The sequence below is a fragment of the Heterocephalus glaber genome, unplaced genomic scaffold (assembly GCF_053883595.1).
Source record: "Heterocephalus glaber isolate CG9 unplaced genomic scaffold, H.glaber_assembly_v1.0 deba00000331, whole genome shotgun sequence".
NCBI classification, from domain to species: Eukaryota; Metazoa; Chordata; class Mammalia; order Rodentia; family Bathyergidae; genus Heterocephalus; species Heterocephalus glaber.
In genome coordinates, this window is record NW_028258142.1 from 13,934,692 (window position 1) to 13,952,556 (window position 17,865).

Here is a 17,865-nt window from a genome sequence, read left to right on the forward strand (position 1 = left end):
AAGATGACTAACACTCTATGCTCAAAAATATCAGTCCTGCAGTAATATTGGAGCTACATGACCTTGTTATACTTTAGATCTGGAATGGCCCCCAAAGATTCATGTATTGAAAGTGCGATCCCAGTGTAGCAGGGTTCAGAGGTAGGAGCTAGAATGGTGCCTGGATCACAAGGAAACTGACCTCATCAATAGATAAGTCTACTAGAGATTTCTGGTTGGATGAGTAATTAGGAAGTGGGACCCCACTGGATGAAGTAGGTCATTGGCAGCATGACTTTGAAGGGCACATCTTGTTTCTGCCCCAGGCATCTCTATATGGTGTCTATCTAATTCTGTCCTCCCTTGTTATTCATTGCAATGAGGTGAGCAGTTTTCCTCTGTCACATGTTCTTGGGCAAGATGATATGTCTCACCACAGTGGAGCCAGCTAACTGTGGACTGAAACTTCTGAAAGCAAGAACCAAAATAAGTATTTCCATGTTTAAGCTGCCTCTCTCAGATACTGTATGACAGACATGGAAAGCTCTGAACTATTTTCTTTCATGGTCAGGATCATGATGAGCTTAGTCCCTGCTGAGACATCCTCTTATCTGAGAATTAGGCTTGGAGTTCAAAAAGGACAGTTTATTTTTAATTGAAGGTAGAATAAAGACAATATAAATGTGTACTATGGATAGCCCTGTTGATACATCTTTCCATGAAGAAGCAGGTAGAGCTAGTACTCAGAAAAAGAGATTGAAGCAAATGCTCAAAAGCAACGGGAGAAGATTCCTCACCTTGAAGATACAGAGAGAAGAAATGTACTTCTAGCTTTCCACTAGGAAAATCTATGAGGTGTATGGTAAGAGCTGGGTCTGACTAAGGTGAAGATACTTATAGGAGGTTACTTTCTTAGATACAAGACAACTCATTACATTTGCTCCGGAGCTAATCTCTGTTTTTTGTTTGTTTGTTTGTAGGTTTTCTTTGGGTTTTCTTTTGACAGCAAACTTCTCTGCTAGCTTCCAGGATCTCAGTAAACTTGTTAATCAATTTGCAGAGCATATGGAATTCAAGTTTATTATTTTTTCTCTTTTCTGTCACAGAAATCTATCTTTATTGATTGCTTCTATATGCCAATTCATTCACTCACATATGAGTAAACAATTTACATGTAAATAATTTAACTCATTGAAGAATAATTACTTAATGTTTCTAAGTAATTTTGTAGCACTTTATAGCACTTCTAATCTTAGCCTTTGTCTTCTTACCAGTCTGAGGTCATATCCATTACCTAGTTAAATGAACTCCAAGACACATACCCCACAGATGTAAGGAAAGGAGAAAAGAAAGGGAATTATCTTCAAACTGTGGCTCAAAGTTTGCAAAGTTCCATTCCACACACTGAGATTCTTAACTACAGGGGTGGGGTAAGTTTGTAAAGTTGACATTTTTAACAATGCCATCAACTTTCTGATGCTGATAGTTCAAAAATTTTAATTTGCAAAGCAATCTCATTGAAGGAAAAAAGAATAATAAAGTTGGTTGGAGTAAGGATGGCAGGGTGAAAGGATATTCTGTTTTATAAGAGCAGAAGGAAATTTCTCAAAACACTAAATGTCATATCATTGCCACTGTGATTTGGTACTGTCACTGATGCCTGGAGATATAGCCCCAATTTTTATAAGAGGCAAAATACCTGATTTTAATATGTCTTAAACTAGTGAAGACAAATGGATCCAATCCCCACTAAATAATAGAAATTACCCATGAACGAATTAGGTAAGACCTGGTATCCTATTGCATTTCTGCTGCTATCACACAATATCACAGATTAGGTAATTTATGTATGATAGAAATTTATCTCTTGCAGTTTATGGAGCCAGGTAAGACCAAGATGACGGTGCCAGCAGATTTGGTGTCTAGTAAGATCTTACTTTCTGCTTCCATGGTGGTGCTTTTGCTTCATGAGGGAAGAAACAAAGAGGATACATGCTATTTCCTTGAAGGAAGGAGCTGAATGTGTCTCAAAAAACTTATATGTTGTAAATGTAATCTGAAATGTGATGGTGTTAGGAGGTGGTACCCAATAGGAGGTGTTTAGGTCATCAGAACTTTGCCTTCATGGTTATATTAATAGTGCTTATAAAAAGGACTGGTGGGCATGGGTTCTTTCACTGTCCTGATCTCCCACCATGGGAACACAAAGTATTCTGCACCATCCTCTGGAGTATGCAATGTTTAAGTGACATCTTTCAATTGGAGACCATGCCCCAACCTGCTGGTTTCTTGAACTTGAACCTTCCAGCCTCCAGAAGTGTGAGGAAAGAAATTTCTGTTCATCAACAGCCAGAGTAGAATATTCTGTTATAGAAGCCCAAAACAGACGAAAAGGCAAAAGGGATAAGGATGCTTCCTTCCACCTTTTTTATAAGAGTACTCATCTCACTCATGAAGAAAGAGCATACTGACTTAATCTCTTCCCCAGTGATCTTATCTCTTAAAACACAACATCCTAATGTGTAAATCATGGAAGGACTCATATGTTGAGCCCACAGCAGCTGGCTCTGGCATAAATTCCAAAAAGGTGATTGGGAATCCCTGGGGATAAATCATAACTTTATGTGAATAACCTACAATTTTCACATAATCAATTTCTGGGTTTCATGGACTAGGTTAGAGTTTCTCATCCGCGTTTTGGGCTGGAGAATTCTTTGGTAATGGGGACCAGGGCAGTCCTGTGCATTGTGGGATGTGCCATAGCATCTCTGGCCTGCACCAGTAAATGCCAAGAGCACCATGGCCAGATCAGACTATGGCGTCTTCGTCACTTTCTCGTTGCTAGCAGACAATATCCAACACCCACAATGTGAGGCAGCAGAGGTTTATTTTAGTTCATATTTTCAGCTCATGGTCAGTTGGTTAGAAGAGAGAAAAGACAGGGGAAAGACTTGGGCACAAGAAAGCTGCTCGCCTCATGGCAGTGGCCGTGAACCACAGAGTAAAGGGACAAGCCAGGCGGGGAGGAAGATACAGCTTCTAGGTCTCACCTCCAGGACCCAGCTTTTCCAACCCCACCGTACCTGCTAACGTCACCTTGGCTATAGCACCTCTGTAATTTAATCACCTTTGAAAGCCTTGCCTGATGAGCACATGTGGCTCTGGGGAGATATATAGATATAAACTGTTACAATTGCTGTTAATCAAAATTTCTCTGGAGATTGTCAAATGTGCCCTGAAAGATGGAAGTGCTAGTTATTAAGAAACGCTATTGTTAGTGGAGAGGAACAGGGAGAGTGGGGTTGGGGGGAGCACTGGAAGGCCCATCTTACGTTCCCTTTGCAAGTTCTCCTTTGTTTAAAGTTTTCTTTTGCAGCAAAAGTGAAAGTATATATAAGCAGATACCCGGACCAAAAAAAAATTCTCATTTATGAGTTCAAAGGCTTAGTGGACTGGTGGGGAAACACTTTTCCTCAAACTGTGGTTTTAAAATTTTTTTTATAAATCCAGTTATTGTCATATTGACTCTCCTACAGCTGGATAAACAAACTCAAGAAACACTCTCAGCCACATCTTCATTAGTAACTCTGTAGGCAAAAGCCCTGTTATTTTGAGATGTTTTATATTCAAAGCAACAGCTACAAGAGTATTTCCAGATTCTAGTGCCTACCTTAAATCTGTGGTTTTGTCTTTATTATTTCTGTGGCCTATTACTGCTGGCCAATTGTGCAATAAAATTTGCAGCTTACATTTGGAGTCTGTTTCTAAACAGTCATGGCTACTATATCCCTAAACTCCTTAACATTTCTAGTGGATCAATCAAATACACATCTGGCCCTGTTAAGTGGCTCAAGAAATCAGTATCTGAACTCTCACAGTCAAAGCCTTATCAAGGGCTATGCTAAGAAAAAAATACCACAGCCATCCCCAGATTCAAATGTTTGTGTTTTGTGCCAGTCCATGCATTCGAGATCTGAGTATGGGCAGTTGCTGACTGCACAATTTGTTCTTAAATATTTTGCCCCAATTATTAAGGTTTCTCCAGAATAACAGGTCATAGACAAAGAAAAATTCAGCCCAAGGACTTCTTACATTATGTAGCTTGTTTCATTGCTTGCACTTTTTTGTTTTGTAAGACCATGTAATATTTAACCTTAAGGCTCATAAATTGAATTTGTCTATCTTAGGACATACCATTTTTGGAGAAATTCTCTGTAAAAATGTTGGTCAGCTTCCCAATCTTAAGTGTCACTTGAATTAAGTCACCCTAAGACATAGCCTCTACTATGGTTGTGTGGTAACAAGAGACTCAACACAGGAGTAAAAGGACTTGTGATTTTGTTCAGAATTCAGAAACCCACTTTCGACCTTTAAGACTTTTTCTCTTCTGCTTTAAAATGGGAGTGATATTCATATTCAACTTTAAATATACAGTCAAAACAAAGGGCCAGGCTCTGAAATAGGTACTGAAGAATTGAGAAAGAAAAGAAAGAGAAGGTTAGGGAAGGGAAGTAAAAGAAAGGAAAGGAAGAAAGAGGTAAGGAGGGAGGACAAGAGGAGGGAAGGGAGGAACAAAGACAAAGAAGGGGGAGAGAGATAAATGGGAAAAAGGGAAGGAGGGGAGGGAGAAAGATTTCTGTACTGGGAGAGCTATTCTGGAAAGTACTGTTTATTCTAAGTTCAATGGTTGAACATTGTTTGAAAGATATTCAGATAAAGAAAACAAATTTTCATAAGTGATTTTAAATCACTGTATAAATTCTCAAGTAGATTTAAGAATCTTTTACATAGAAAGGAACCCCCAGAGCAACAGACTGTGCTGTTCTTCACTTCCCTTAAAGTGAGATACTGCTCCAGTATTCTGAATTTAGCAGCTGTTGGTGTATGTATTTCTTGCCACACTCATAAAGACTTTTAATGTACAATAACATAACATATAGCTCATTCCATCTACAGTGGGATGCATTATTTAGAATTAACTAACTTTGTACCAGCTTCATGTTTAGAAGGAACAATAATTGGAGCTATCCATTTTTAGTTCACAGAAAACAAGACTCTATCTTTAATAGTGCCATTTACCTACAACCCTTTCCACCAGTGATTTGGACTGTTCAGCTGTGGCTCCTGTTTTCAATGCACTTACATTTCACAACCATGAGAAGATGCCTGTTCAAAATGAATTAGCCTGAAAGCTCATCTGAGAATGCTTTGAGGCAAGCTGAACCCCTACAGGTTCAGCACAAACAAATAAAGCAGAACACAACATACCACAATGTCTATACCTTGATCCATTCACCTGCAAAGTGAAAATGATCATTTTGATGTTAAGAAATCTGAAAATATAATGATTGGGTAGCAGTTAAAATATTTGTCTGGCAGCTATTCATGCACTAATTCTCTCTGATTCTTCTAGTGCTTGCATCATAGGATATTTTGAATATACAGAATAAAATCACCTTATCTGCATATTTTGCTCTGAAAACTGGGCTATATATTTACTGTATCTTCAGAAACTAATTCCAAGGTTCCTCTCTGCCACAAATATAAACATCTCTGCGGTCTAATTTCTCTTTCCCATAACTCTAGTCTCCATCAAGAAGGCAGAGGCCACAGGTCTTCCTCCATCCAGGGCCAGGTAAAGGGACAGTGCAGACATTACAGATACTCTGTTTCAGGAAGGCAAAGGAAGACCTATGTTTTGGGATGAATCCCAATAGAGGAGATCAGACTCTATGTGGACTCAAATGTTAAAAGTTCACTTTAAACATAGATACAGCTCTTAAAAATGGGACTGAGTTCTCCTCAAGACTTGAAGGAATTTCAAATAGAGTACAGGAGTCAGTCAGCTGAAATAGTAAGCATAAAATAATCTAAAGGTTGACTGAAGGTACAAATATATAGTGATGGATTAGTGCATTCTGGCTTAAGAAAACCAGCAGGTACTTACAGAGGAATTTAAGCATCTGAGCTGACACCAAGATGAGGAGAAATTCAACAGTCAGAAGAATTGCAACCATCAAGTGGGTGTGATTGGGTGACAGATACTGTAAGGGAAGGAATAGAATAAGCACAGTTCTGAAGACCAAAGTGAATTTCAGCTGGGCCATTTGGACAGGGATAGTGCCCCCACAGGGAAACAGGAAGAGCAATGAGGAAAGAAAGGTCACCTTTCATCTCCATGCTAAATGCTTTGAAACTTCTTTTGCTAGCAATATTCTGCTTGCTTTTTTACCAGAAAGGGCTCTAAGCAAGACATTCATTTTGAAAGGGATACATCTGTCCATATTACCAAATATTATGGGGTATGAGGACACTGAGGCATTACCAGTTCCCAACTGGGGATGAAAGTTTTCATTTATGAAGCTGGATATTTCACTGTATCCTTATTGCTACTGAGTTATTATTTTAAATAGAATCGGTAAAATATTGAGACGACCCTTGGCAAACTGAAATCTGGTATCTCTGAGAAATCACCTATGTGCAGAGAGGACTCACAGGGAATCTTCAGGGTTCACAGACTGCCCTGGGATTTCCAAGCCCTAGAGCTTTACATACATGTGAGGGAAACCAAGGCACACTGTTTTCTCCTGCCTGTACATAGGTTTTTTATTGAATGTCGGTTTCCGTTTCATATATGTCTGTCCCATATTTTCCCAATTTATACTGCCATAGAAATTATTTTCAATTTCAGTGAAGATTAGTCCGTGTTGTTTTCCTCGATCTTTAGTACCCGTGCTACTGAAGTTGTTCTCATATATTAAATCTAGGTACTTGAATTTGGCTCTTCTACAGCAGCAACTTCAGGCCCGCTACCTCCCGGATCCAAGCGCTCAGACCTTCCTTCCTCAGCCCGTGCTCTTCGCTAAACGGTGAGTCCAGATGCCCTGGGACTCTTCCCCGCCCATTCCCACAGCTGCCATCATCTGTGATCAAACCCACAACTCCCTTTTATCTTCCTGCTCCCCACGGCTCATTTGCGGTCGTCCTCGCCCCATAACCAAAATTTTAACGCCAGGCCAGCGAGATGCTCAAACACTCGCATTCTAGAACTTCCTTCCCGCTGCGCCAGACAAAATCATCCCGGAGCGTGGGGCGCTGCTGCAGCCCAGAATCCCGGCTTCTCCAGAAGCTCCACGTCCGGATATAGGGAGCGCTCGGCATCCACCAAGGCCAGCGAAGCCCCGCCCCTCCAACAGGCCCCGCCCTCCCTCTCTGGCGTCGCTGGCCCAGGCCCTGTCCTTTCCCCACGGCCACACCCCCGGGCACGCCCCGCCTCCTCCCCGCCCCGCTCCGCCCGCTGCCCGCGTCGCTGTCTCTCACCCTCCGGGGGCCGCGGGCCGCAGCTCAAGAGCAGGATCGGCGGCCGCGGCGGCATCTTGACGCGGAGAGGCGGGCGCCCTGCCGGATACAGCGCCCCAGAGAGCGCCCGTCTCCCGCAGTTTGCCTCCCCAGGACCCGGTGCTGGCTCCGCGGGCGTCGGGCGTCCCCGAGGGCCGGCGTGTCCCGGCGGTGCGGGGCGCGGGGACACAGCGCCGCGAGGAGACGGCGGGCGGCTGCTGCCTGGCGGGGCTCGGGGGACGCGTCTGGGGCGCGGGGAGCCTGCGGGGCTTCTCTACCCTGCCCCCGGCTCCATCCCCGTCTCCGGGGGGCCCAAGGCACCGGAGGACCCCTTCGCCATCCGCCTGAGGTAAGTGGACGTGGCCATTCAGGGGTGTCTCGACCCCAAACCAGAGCCACAGGTCGGGGGGCAGGGAGCGGAGGAGGAGGGCGACGTGATCTTAGGACACGAATTAATAAATTCAACAGGCAGGGCGGATCAGGAAACTCCTAGCGTTCGTGTTTCCTACAGAGAGACTTGTCCAAGACCGAAACTTGGTTAGATTCTTGCAAACCCAAGACGGGCACTGGAGAGCGTGCTCCTTAAACCTGAGTCTGAGCTCCCTCTGGTGGCTTTTTGTAAGGATGTTAAAGGAGGCTACAGGTGAGTCTGGAGCGAGACTGTCATTCCTCTGCCCCACACTTGGGAATGAGTTCTCCTCCGAGAAAAGTGACTGGGCTGAGTCGTTCTTACACCCTGAATGGTAGAAATTCAACAGCAATAATTTAAAAAAAAGGTTCTTTCAGCTTTTATTTTGTTCCTGAGTCCTCTGTAATCAAAAATAACAAAAATGATAGCAGGACTCATTTTTACCTTAATTGCATTTGAATAAAACCATTCTAAATGACTACAGTAAGCCACAGTTAGATATAACTATATCTTGCTGTTTGTCGTCTGATGTTCACTGGGATCCAAATGTGTCCATCATGGAATAAGAAAACATTTATTTGAGCTAACTTAATTGTATGTAATATCAGATTTTATTGTACTTACAAATTTCTGTGATGTGATTGTAAAATATTTAAATCAACGGTTTATCTCCACTTCCCCCTACCTGTAGCCTTAGAGAATTGCTTTGTTTTGTTTTTTCCCCCCAGAAAGGAGTGTCATGAAAAGGAACAGAAAAGAGACTTCACTGTTGGTGAAAGGGAACTTTTCTTTTCTGGTTAGTGTGCTTGCTTCATGATTGGAAAAGAAGTACTTAGATGGCTGAAGAGATTAGATTTTCAGTGTTACACAGATGAAGCTGATAAAAGAAGATACGGAAGTGCTTTCTGTGTGTCACAGTAGACTGATGAGTAAGTAAGCCTAAAAGAGATTTGAAATGAAGACAAAATTTTGATTTTGTTTTTAAATCACGTAGGACTTTGAGTAATTGTTGCAGATATTTTTCTTTCTAAAAATGGAAGAAGAAAATATTCACAAACTAAGAAACATAAAAAGTTAAGAAGAAGAATAATTGAGCCTGCTAACTCCAAGAATGCCAGTTTCTCCATCATCTTTATCACCAATGATGGTTTCCTATGTTAGGAATGACTCTTAATTTGAATTTTTAAGTGCTTTTTCTCCTTTTTATGCTGTGTTTTGACTCCTCATTTTAAATAGATTTGTGTAAAGAAAGTAAATGCCGAATTCAGAGTACTTTTGACTATACTACATGTTCTGGAAAAATTATTATTCCTTGAAATTTTATCTGAATCAAAACCCTGCCAGGGACACAAATGCACAATGTAAGTTTTCTCTTTTTGGCAACTGCACTTGCTTTGAATGAGCTGGATGTCAGCTGGATTTCACAGCACATAGGATTTAAAGTTTGTTTTATCAAATCTTTCATGTATGTTTTATACTGGCCAGATAGGAAACACATTAAACACTATGTTTGACATGTATGCCTGAAGAAAGGCTCTTCCTCATGGATCATGGCGTTAATGTTTACAGGACATTTCCTATTTTTAACAGTAGTAATGTTTGGTTTCTCTACTTTAGAAGAATCCATGAGCAATTACTCTGAATGGGCAGTTTTCACAGATGATATACATCAGTTTAAGACACAGAAAGTGCAAGATGTCAGACCCAAACAAAAGCTGAGGCGAAGTATGCTTCATCCAAGTTTATATTTTGATGCTGGAGAAATCCAAGCAATGAGACAAAAGTCTCACACAAGCCATTTGCACCTTTTCAGAGCTATCAGAAGTGCAGTAACAATTATGCTGTCCAACCCAACATACTACCTGCCTCCACCCAAGCATGCTGATTTTGCTGCCAAGTGGAATGAAATCTATGGTAACAATCTGCCTCCTTTAGCATTGTACTGTTTGTTATGCCCAGAAGATAAAGTTGCCTTTGAATTTGTCTTGGAATATATGGACAGAATGGTTGGCTACAAAGACTGGCAAGTTGAGAATGCGCCAGGAGATGAGGTTCCGATTGGCCATTCCTTGACAGGTTTTGCCACTGCCTTTGACTTTTTATATAACTTACTAGATAATCATCGAAGACAAAAATACCTTGAAAAAATATGGATTGTTACTGAGGAAATGTATGAGTATTCTAAGGTCCGCTCATGGGGTAAACAACTTCTTCACAACCACCAAGCTACTAATATGATAGCATTACTCACAGGGGCCTTGGTTACAGGGGTAGAAAAGGGATCAGAAGCAAATATATGGAAACAGGTTGTAGTGGATGTGATGGAAAAGACAATGTTTCTATTGAATCATGTTGTTGATGGCTCTTTGGATGAAGGTGTGGCCTATGGAAGCTACACAGCTAAGTCAGTCACACAGTATGTTTTTTTGGCACAGCGCCATTTTAATATCAACAACTTGGATAATAACTGGTTAAAAATGCACTTTTGGTTTTATTATGCTACCCTTTTGCCAGGATTCCAGAGAACTGTAGGAATAGCAGATTCCAATTATAATTGGTTTTATGGTCCAGAAAGCCAGCTAGTTTTTTTGGATAAGTTCATCTTAAAGAATGGAGCTGGAAATTGGTTAGCTCAACAAATTAGAAAGCACCGACCCAAAGATGGACCGATGGTTCCTTCTACTGCCCAAAGGTGGAGTACTCTTCACACTGAATATGTCTGGTATGACCCTCAGCTCACCCCACAACCTCCTGCTGATTATGGTACTGCTAAAATGCACATGTTTCCTAACTGGGGTGTTATCACTTATGGGGGTGGACTGCCAAACACACAAACGAATACTTTTGTCTCTTTCAAATCTGGGAAGCTGGGGGGAAGAGCTGTGTATGACATAGTTCACTTTCAGCCATACTCCTGGATTGATGGATGGAGAAGCTTTAACCCAGGACATGAACATCCAGATCAGAACTCATTTACTTTTGCCCCCAATGGGCAAGTTTTTGTTTCTGAGGCTCTCTATGGGCCAAAGTTGAGCCACCTTAACAATGTATTGGTGTTCGCTCCATCACCATCAAGCCAGTGTAATAAACCCTGGGAAGGTCAACTAGGAGAATGTGCACAGTGGCTCAAGTGGACTGGTGAAGAGGTTGGTGATGCAGCTGGGGAAATAATCACTGCCTCTCAACACGGGGAAATGATATTTGTGAGTGGGGAAGCAGTGTCTGCTTATTCTTCAGCAATGAGACTGAAAAGTGTATATCGTGCTTTACTTCTCTTAAATTCTCAAACTCTACTAGTTGTTGATCACATTGAAAGGCAAGAAACTTCCCCAATAAATTCTGTCAGTGCCTTCTTTCATAATCTGGATATTGATTTTAAATACATCCCATATAGGTTCATGAATAGGTATAATGGTGCCATGATGGATGTCTGGGATGCACACTACAAAATGTTTTGGTTTGATCATCGTGGCAACAGCCCAGTGGGTAGTATACAGGAAGCAGAGCAAGCTGCTGAATTTAAGAAAAGGTGGACCCAATTTGTTAATGTTACATTTCAGATGGATTCCACAATCACAAGAATTGCATACGTCTTTTATGGGCCATACGTCAATGTTTCCAGCTGCAGATTCATTGATAGTTCCAATTCTGGACTTCAGATTTCTCTCCATGTCAATAATACTGAACATATTGTTTCCATTGTAACTGACTACTATAACCTGAATACCAGATTCAGTTACCTGGGATTTGGTGGGTTCGCCAATGTGGCTGATCAAAACCAAATAACCCGATTTGGTATGGGCACTGAAGCAATAGTAAAGTCTGTAAGACATGATAGAGTCATCTTTCCCTTTGGATTTAAATTTAATATAGCAGTTGGATTAATTTTGTGCATTAGTTTGGTGATTTTAACTTTTCAATGGCGATTTTATCTTTCTTTTAGAAAGCTAATGCGTTGGATACTAATACTTGTCATTGCCTTATGGTTTATTGAGCTTCTGGATGTGTGGACTACTTGCACTCAGCCCATCTGTGCAAAATGGACAAAGAAAGAGGCTGAAGCTAGCAAGAAGGCTATGTCTTCTGAAGGGCACTATTTGGATCTTCCTGATGTTGTCATTACCTCACTTCCTGGATCAGGAGCTGAAATTCTCAAACAACTTTTTTTCAACAGTAGTGATTTTCTCTACATCAGAGTTCCTACAGCCTACATTGATATTCCTGAAACTGAATTTGAAATCGACTCATTTATAGATGCTTGTGAATGGAAAGTGACAGATATTCGCAGTGGGCATTTCCGTTTACTCCGAGGCTGGTTGCAGTCCTTAGTACAGGACACAAAAATACATTTGCAAAATATCCATCTACATGAACCCAGTAGGGGAAAACTGGCCCAATATTTTACAATGAATAAGGACAAAAAAAGAAAATTGAAAAAGAAGGAGTCCTTGCTGGAACAAAGAAGTAGAATGAAAAGCTCCTTTGATAGAGATGCTGAATATATTAGGGCTTTGAGGAGACACCTGATCTATTACCCCAGTGCACGGCCTGTGCTCAGTTTAAGTAGTGGTAGCTGGACATTAAAGCTTCCATTTTTTCAGGAAGTTTTAGGAACTTCGATGAGAGCATTGTACATAGTAAGAGACCCTCGGGCATGGATTTATTCAATGTTATATAGTAGTAAACCAAGTCTTTACACTTTGAAGAATGTACCAGAGCACTTAGCAAAATTGTTTAAGAAAGAAGAAAGTAAAGGCAAATGTGGTTTAAATTCAGACTATGCTTTTGAGTATGAAGCATTGCAAAATGAATTAGCAAGATCTAAATTGAATGCTGTCTCCTTATTGTCTCATTTGTGGCTAGCAAACACAGGAGCAGCCTTGAGAATAAATAAAAATTTGCAACCTACTAGCTACCAGCTCATAAAATTTGAAGATATTGTTCATTTTCCTCAGAAAACTACTGAAAGGATATTTGCTTTTCTTGGAATTCCTTTGTCTCCTGCTAGTTTAAACCAAATATTGTTTGCTACTTCCACAAACCTTTTTTACCTTCCTTATGAGGGGGAAATATCACCAACTAATGCTAATGCCTGGAAACAAAACTTGCCTAGAGATGAAATTAAATTAATTGAAAATATCTGCTGGACACTGATGGATCGTCTAGGATATCCAAAGTTTATGGACTAAATGCTGCAGGTCAGCAGAAATTTGCACTAATGCTTCCCAACCCTTTTTGTGGATATGAACTAGAAGAGTTTGTTTATTCTTGTATTGTGTGTGTGTATGTGCACATGCGTGTGTGCATGTGTGCGTGCACACATCTGGGTGGGTGTTTTCAGTCTGTTACTTGCACAGAGAAATTATTTTAAAAATAAGTGTCATATTTTGCCTAGCAGGATTTATTTTTATGTTATCACTTTCCTTGCCTTTGTTTCTTAAAATTTTTCTGCTGAACTATTTGTGCTACATAGGTGCAGATGAAGTTATATTCATGGGGGTCCGGGGAGATGAGAAGATTTTAAAGGATTTTGTTTAACTCACCTTCATCTGTAACTGTGCTAATATTTTCTGGAACCTCAAATGTTACTAAAAGGCCTTGTAGTTGCTACTTTACCCAAGCATTTCTTTCTTTCAAAATGGACTACAAAAGTTTCTTATCTTTTTGAAAAGATCTTCTAAAACACTTATGTGTCACAAAGAAAAAGAAAAATTCCTTTCACTTTGTATAATGTTCAGTGATGTCACTGGGGAAATGGTGAAAGTTCGTATCAGAACTATCAAATTCTTTCTGGAAAATACAGATGAAAATTCAGAATAAAGATTTCTTTTTTAAGGTCAGAAACCACCTGGAAAACCCCTCTTTAAAATTTTTTACTTAGAAATACTAAGGACTAAGTCTGTGAACAGTCTCAGTGCGGAGGGCTGGGAGATTATTTTAGACATGCCTGTCTGTTTAAAACTCTTCTTTGCCTCACTGAAACTGTAGCTGTTTGCCATGACACCACTCCCACCCTGTCCTTGCTGTCACTGTCAAGCAAAAGAGTCAGTAGTTATTAATTACCAAACCTCCAGTGTCTGTGTAGTTTATTTTCTCTGATGATTAATTTTGTATTAAACTGATACAGTCTTCAAAACAATATTTTTGTGGAATTAACACTGTATGACTCAAAGTAAGTGATGCCATTGTTGTTATTTCTTGGGAGGGGGCTGGGGTTTTCTTTTTTTGGTCTGGAAACAGAATTGGAAAACTGCCTGACTTATTTTGCACCCCTCTGAGTGAGTTTACAGACTGCCAGTGTCTGCAGAAGTTGAAGGCAAATGGGAGATGATGTCAGAGGCATCTGTTCCCTTTACCATCTGCATTTGATTATAAATGTAGCAACATAAGAATATGGTTCATTTCATTTTTGGTAGATTTGGAAATCAAAATGCTATGCCATTATACACCAGTAATGTAATCACAATGTACTGGATGAAGACTATCAGGCAGTGTCAAGTCAAGACTTGATGAAAATTTCTGTAGATTGCAGTCTCCTTGCTGATATTTCAGACTACAAACTGTAGCTCCCTCAAGCTCTCTAACGCTTGGAGTCTGTCACTCTGACCTAGATAAAAGTAGTTCTGTCTCAGTAGTTTGTTATTATGTCAAAATGTGCCTCCAGAGTGATAAAGCAGATGTGTTGCATTCCAGCTAAACCTAACTTGGCTGTCATTTTCCTCCTATTATGATGCGAACGGAGACCGCTTCCTTCCCCCACAGTTCCTCCTCATAGCTCATCATTTTCCCTTTATACTGTCAACATGAATGAAAAAATATATTAATACACATTGAAGGGGCACTGAAAAATAAAATCAACACTTATTCAGAAGGAAGATTTTTTTTCTATTTAGGGTTATCAAATATGTAAAATTGCTACATGGATGATAACACTCTTTCCATTATTGGGTAGAGTCTCACTGTTTGCTTTCAATTCCCAGGATGTATGAATTTAAATGGGATAAAATAAAAAGGCTCTGGGTTGTAAGTAGTATTAGATCCAAACAACATCAGAATTACAGATGCATGCAACTATCACAGAAGACAGCAGCAGCTACCACAGCCTTTCTTTGAACATTGTGTGGAAATGCACCTCCAAAAGAAAAGAGCCAAATAGATTATGAGGAGGAATAGGGGAAGAAGAGGGTGGAAAATCAAAGAGCAAGTAATTCTGAGAATTAACCTGGAAATGTATGGATAACAAATTATAACTTTCATCTCAACATTGCAGTGCAGAGTTGAATTTACCTATTTCTGTTCTTACCCATTCCTACCCCAGGGGAAATTTTAGACATGACCCTACTAATATTAATTCTAAAATAGAAGGCTTAGTAAAGAAGACTTTATTGGGAATTTCCCCTACGAGGAATGTTATGCACAGGTAAGGGGATAATGGATCCATTGGATGTATGCATATCTGACTGACTCCGAGGATATCTTCAGATCCTGTGCTTTCAGGGTGATCTAGGAAAAATTAACCTCTGCTTATGTTTACTTTTATCAACTTACAAATAAGGAAAGATGACCACTGTCTAATACTGCTAAAAGAAACCTACAAAATGTCTTATCTGTAAAAGCCATCCCTTCATTAAATTCCCCAAAGATAGGTCTAATTGGATAAAAGATTTTATTAAAAATACAGCATTGAAATTTTCAAAGGTGCATTGATTTTGCTGTAACAAGTGTGCTAATCTAGTTTTCAAAAGTTTAAAAAAAATAGATTTATTCGGGACAAAATTGGCCATACCTAGATATAAATTCAGTATAGTGAAATATCCACAAGAGTATAGGAAATAAAAGAATGTGATCAGGAGAATAAAACTAAATCTCTGATTATGCTTTAATGTGTAGAATTTGAAAATGCAAATTTTGTCAAGAAGAGGACACAAGAACATATGTTAGTTTTTGTTTTGTTTTGGTTTATTTTTAGTACTAGAGGTTGTTGATCACAAACCCTTCACACGGACCTATAATCCCAGACCCCTTTCTTAAAATTTATTGTATTTTAAGACAAGGTCTCATCTCACTAAGTCACTAAGTTGCCCAGACTGAGCTTGAGCTTGTGATCTTCCTGCCCCAGATTCCGGGAGTGCTGAAGTTACAGGTGTGTACTGCCAGGCCCAGCTTTTATTTGTCTTTTTGGACAAACAGAATTATTTGGGTCAATCCTCTCAACACCAGTGAAATGATGGTGGACCCGCCACATTTTCTTCTGCAATAGATTCAGCTAAGTCTTCCAAAACATGGGAATTTTTATTTGGTTTTATTTTTCTTTATCGCCTTAACCAGTTATACTGCAAAGAAAAAATAGACTAAAAATTATAAACTAGTTTATCAGATTTATTTGTATAGCAAGACTCTTATATGACTTAATATAAAAATGAAAAACTAAAAGCAACGACTATGATGGGAATAATTTTGTCATGCCCTTCTTTTTTAGGTCTTTGACTAATAGTGTTGGAAAATAAAGACAAATTTAACACTATTAACCAATGCCTCAAATTCAGCCAGTAAACATGACTTCTCCTGATTTTCTGACCAGCAACACCTGACCAATTCCAAGTCCTGCCTCTAATTTTAAAGTGCTAGGGTGTGCCTTTACTAAGTAAGCATTTATGCCCTACATTTGGCCTCTGCCTACCATCATCAAAGGCATGATCCTCACCATGGTGTTGCTAAAAAGAGGAAACTATGCAAGTGGCATACTAAATAGGTGCCTTGAGTAATAGGCATAGTGCAGGCTTTTTTGTTGTTGTTTTCAGATGTCCTGAGAAATCATCATAACTCCAGTAGTAATTTTAATATAAATGTGAAACTCATCAAGTAATTTGTCCAAATTAAATTAGTTGCATGGTTTGATCAGGTTTAAGGAAGATTTTTAACTGGAAAGTTCCATGAAGGAATTTATTCATTCACTCATTCATCACACTTTTTGAATATCAACTGTCAAGGTATTGATTACATGAGGGAAGAACACAAAAATTAAGTGACTATGAACCCTCCCAGTGAAGAATTTACAATATTTTTAGAGATTCTGAAACCAGTAGAATTCATCAGAAAGAGGAAAAATGGGGGCATGCAAGATAGTGATGACTGTTTAAGGAAAGTCAGCACAAAGTATCCATTCTGTCATAGATATGGTTTCTTATCTCTGAAATAGAAGGTAGTTATGAGGAAATAATAGTTTACTGAATCGGGAAGGTATGATTGCTAAATTTGGATAAAAGTTATCAGTTACTTTTTTCTTACTTGGGTTTTGAATTTATAGCTGTCAGGTCATATCCCCTCAAAGTGATTCAAGGTTATCTGAAAGTGCAAATAGAGCAAAACAGCTGACTCTCTTTTACCACTCTTACTCACTAAACTACTCCCACACTTTCTAACAAATGTGGTTTATGGTTGAATATCAAAGAGGTGCCTTCAAGACAAATGAAAATGACTGGCTGTGTGTACAGGTGTCTGCTAGAAATAGCAGTAAGAAGTGTAAATCAATGTATTTGATCCAGGTTTCAGGGTACTTTTATTTTCATCTCCTTCCCACATTAACTCTCCAAACACCAGGTGCCTCTAGATTCACAGTACCAGGCACAATTTTAATCTTCAGAATGCAGTCATGAAAGCATACCTGGGCCTTAAATCCATGAAGTGACAATCTAATAGGGGATTGTAAAGTCTGAAGTCTACTAGGGAGAGTCTATTAGGGATATTCTGCTTTTTACGAAGTTCCTAGGATAAAAGAGCTTACAGAAGTAGAAAGGAATTGTCACTTCATGATTAGTGGTCACATATATTCAAATAGAATTTTTTTAGGGGAAAACAAATTTATATTGCTCTTTTTCTTGCCTTGTAAATAATGCCAGAAAGGAAAGAGGAGAAGGAATGAAAGAATGAAGGAAGGAATGGAGGAGAGAGAGAAAGAAGGGACAGAGGAAGAGTGGGAATGAAGGAAGGGAGATTAACAATGTGTTATTGTCTAAACTGTTTAAAAGACTCCTTGAATCTTAATATAGATAAAATTTGATAAAAAGAAGGATAAATTATAAAATGCATCACAAGTTTTTTTCTATTTTATACTATTTAAACTCTGTATTGCTCTGATT

The 17,865-nt window shown here is 39.5% G+C and overlaps 1 protein-coding gene across 1 annotated transcript; it reads left to right on the forward strand.

Annotated features, from left to right (window-relative positions):
- Positions 1 to 7,263: 7,263 nt before the first annotated feature.
- Dsel (dermatan sulfate epimerase like) lies at positions 7,264 to 13,898 on the forward strand. The gene is made up of 2 exons (XM_004858460.4): positions 7,264 to 7,666; positions 8,455 to 13,898. The coding sequence occupies exon 2, from the start codon at positions 9,277 to 9,279 to the stop codon at positions 12,913 to 12,915; it is 3,639 nt and encodes a 1,212-aa protein (XP_004858517.1). The 5' UTR covers positions 7,264 to 7,666; positions 8,455 to 9,276; the 3' UTR covers positions 12,916 to 13,898.
- The last annotated feature ends 3,967 nt before the right edge of the window (positions 13,899 to 17,865 follow it).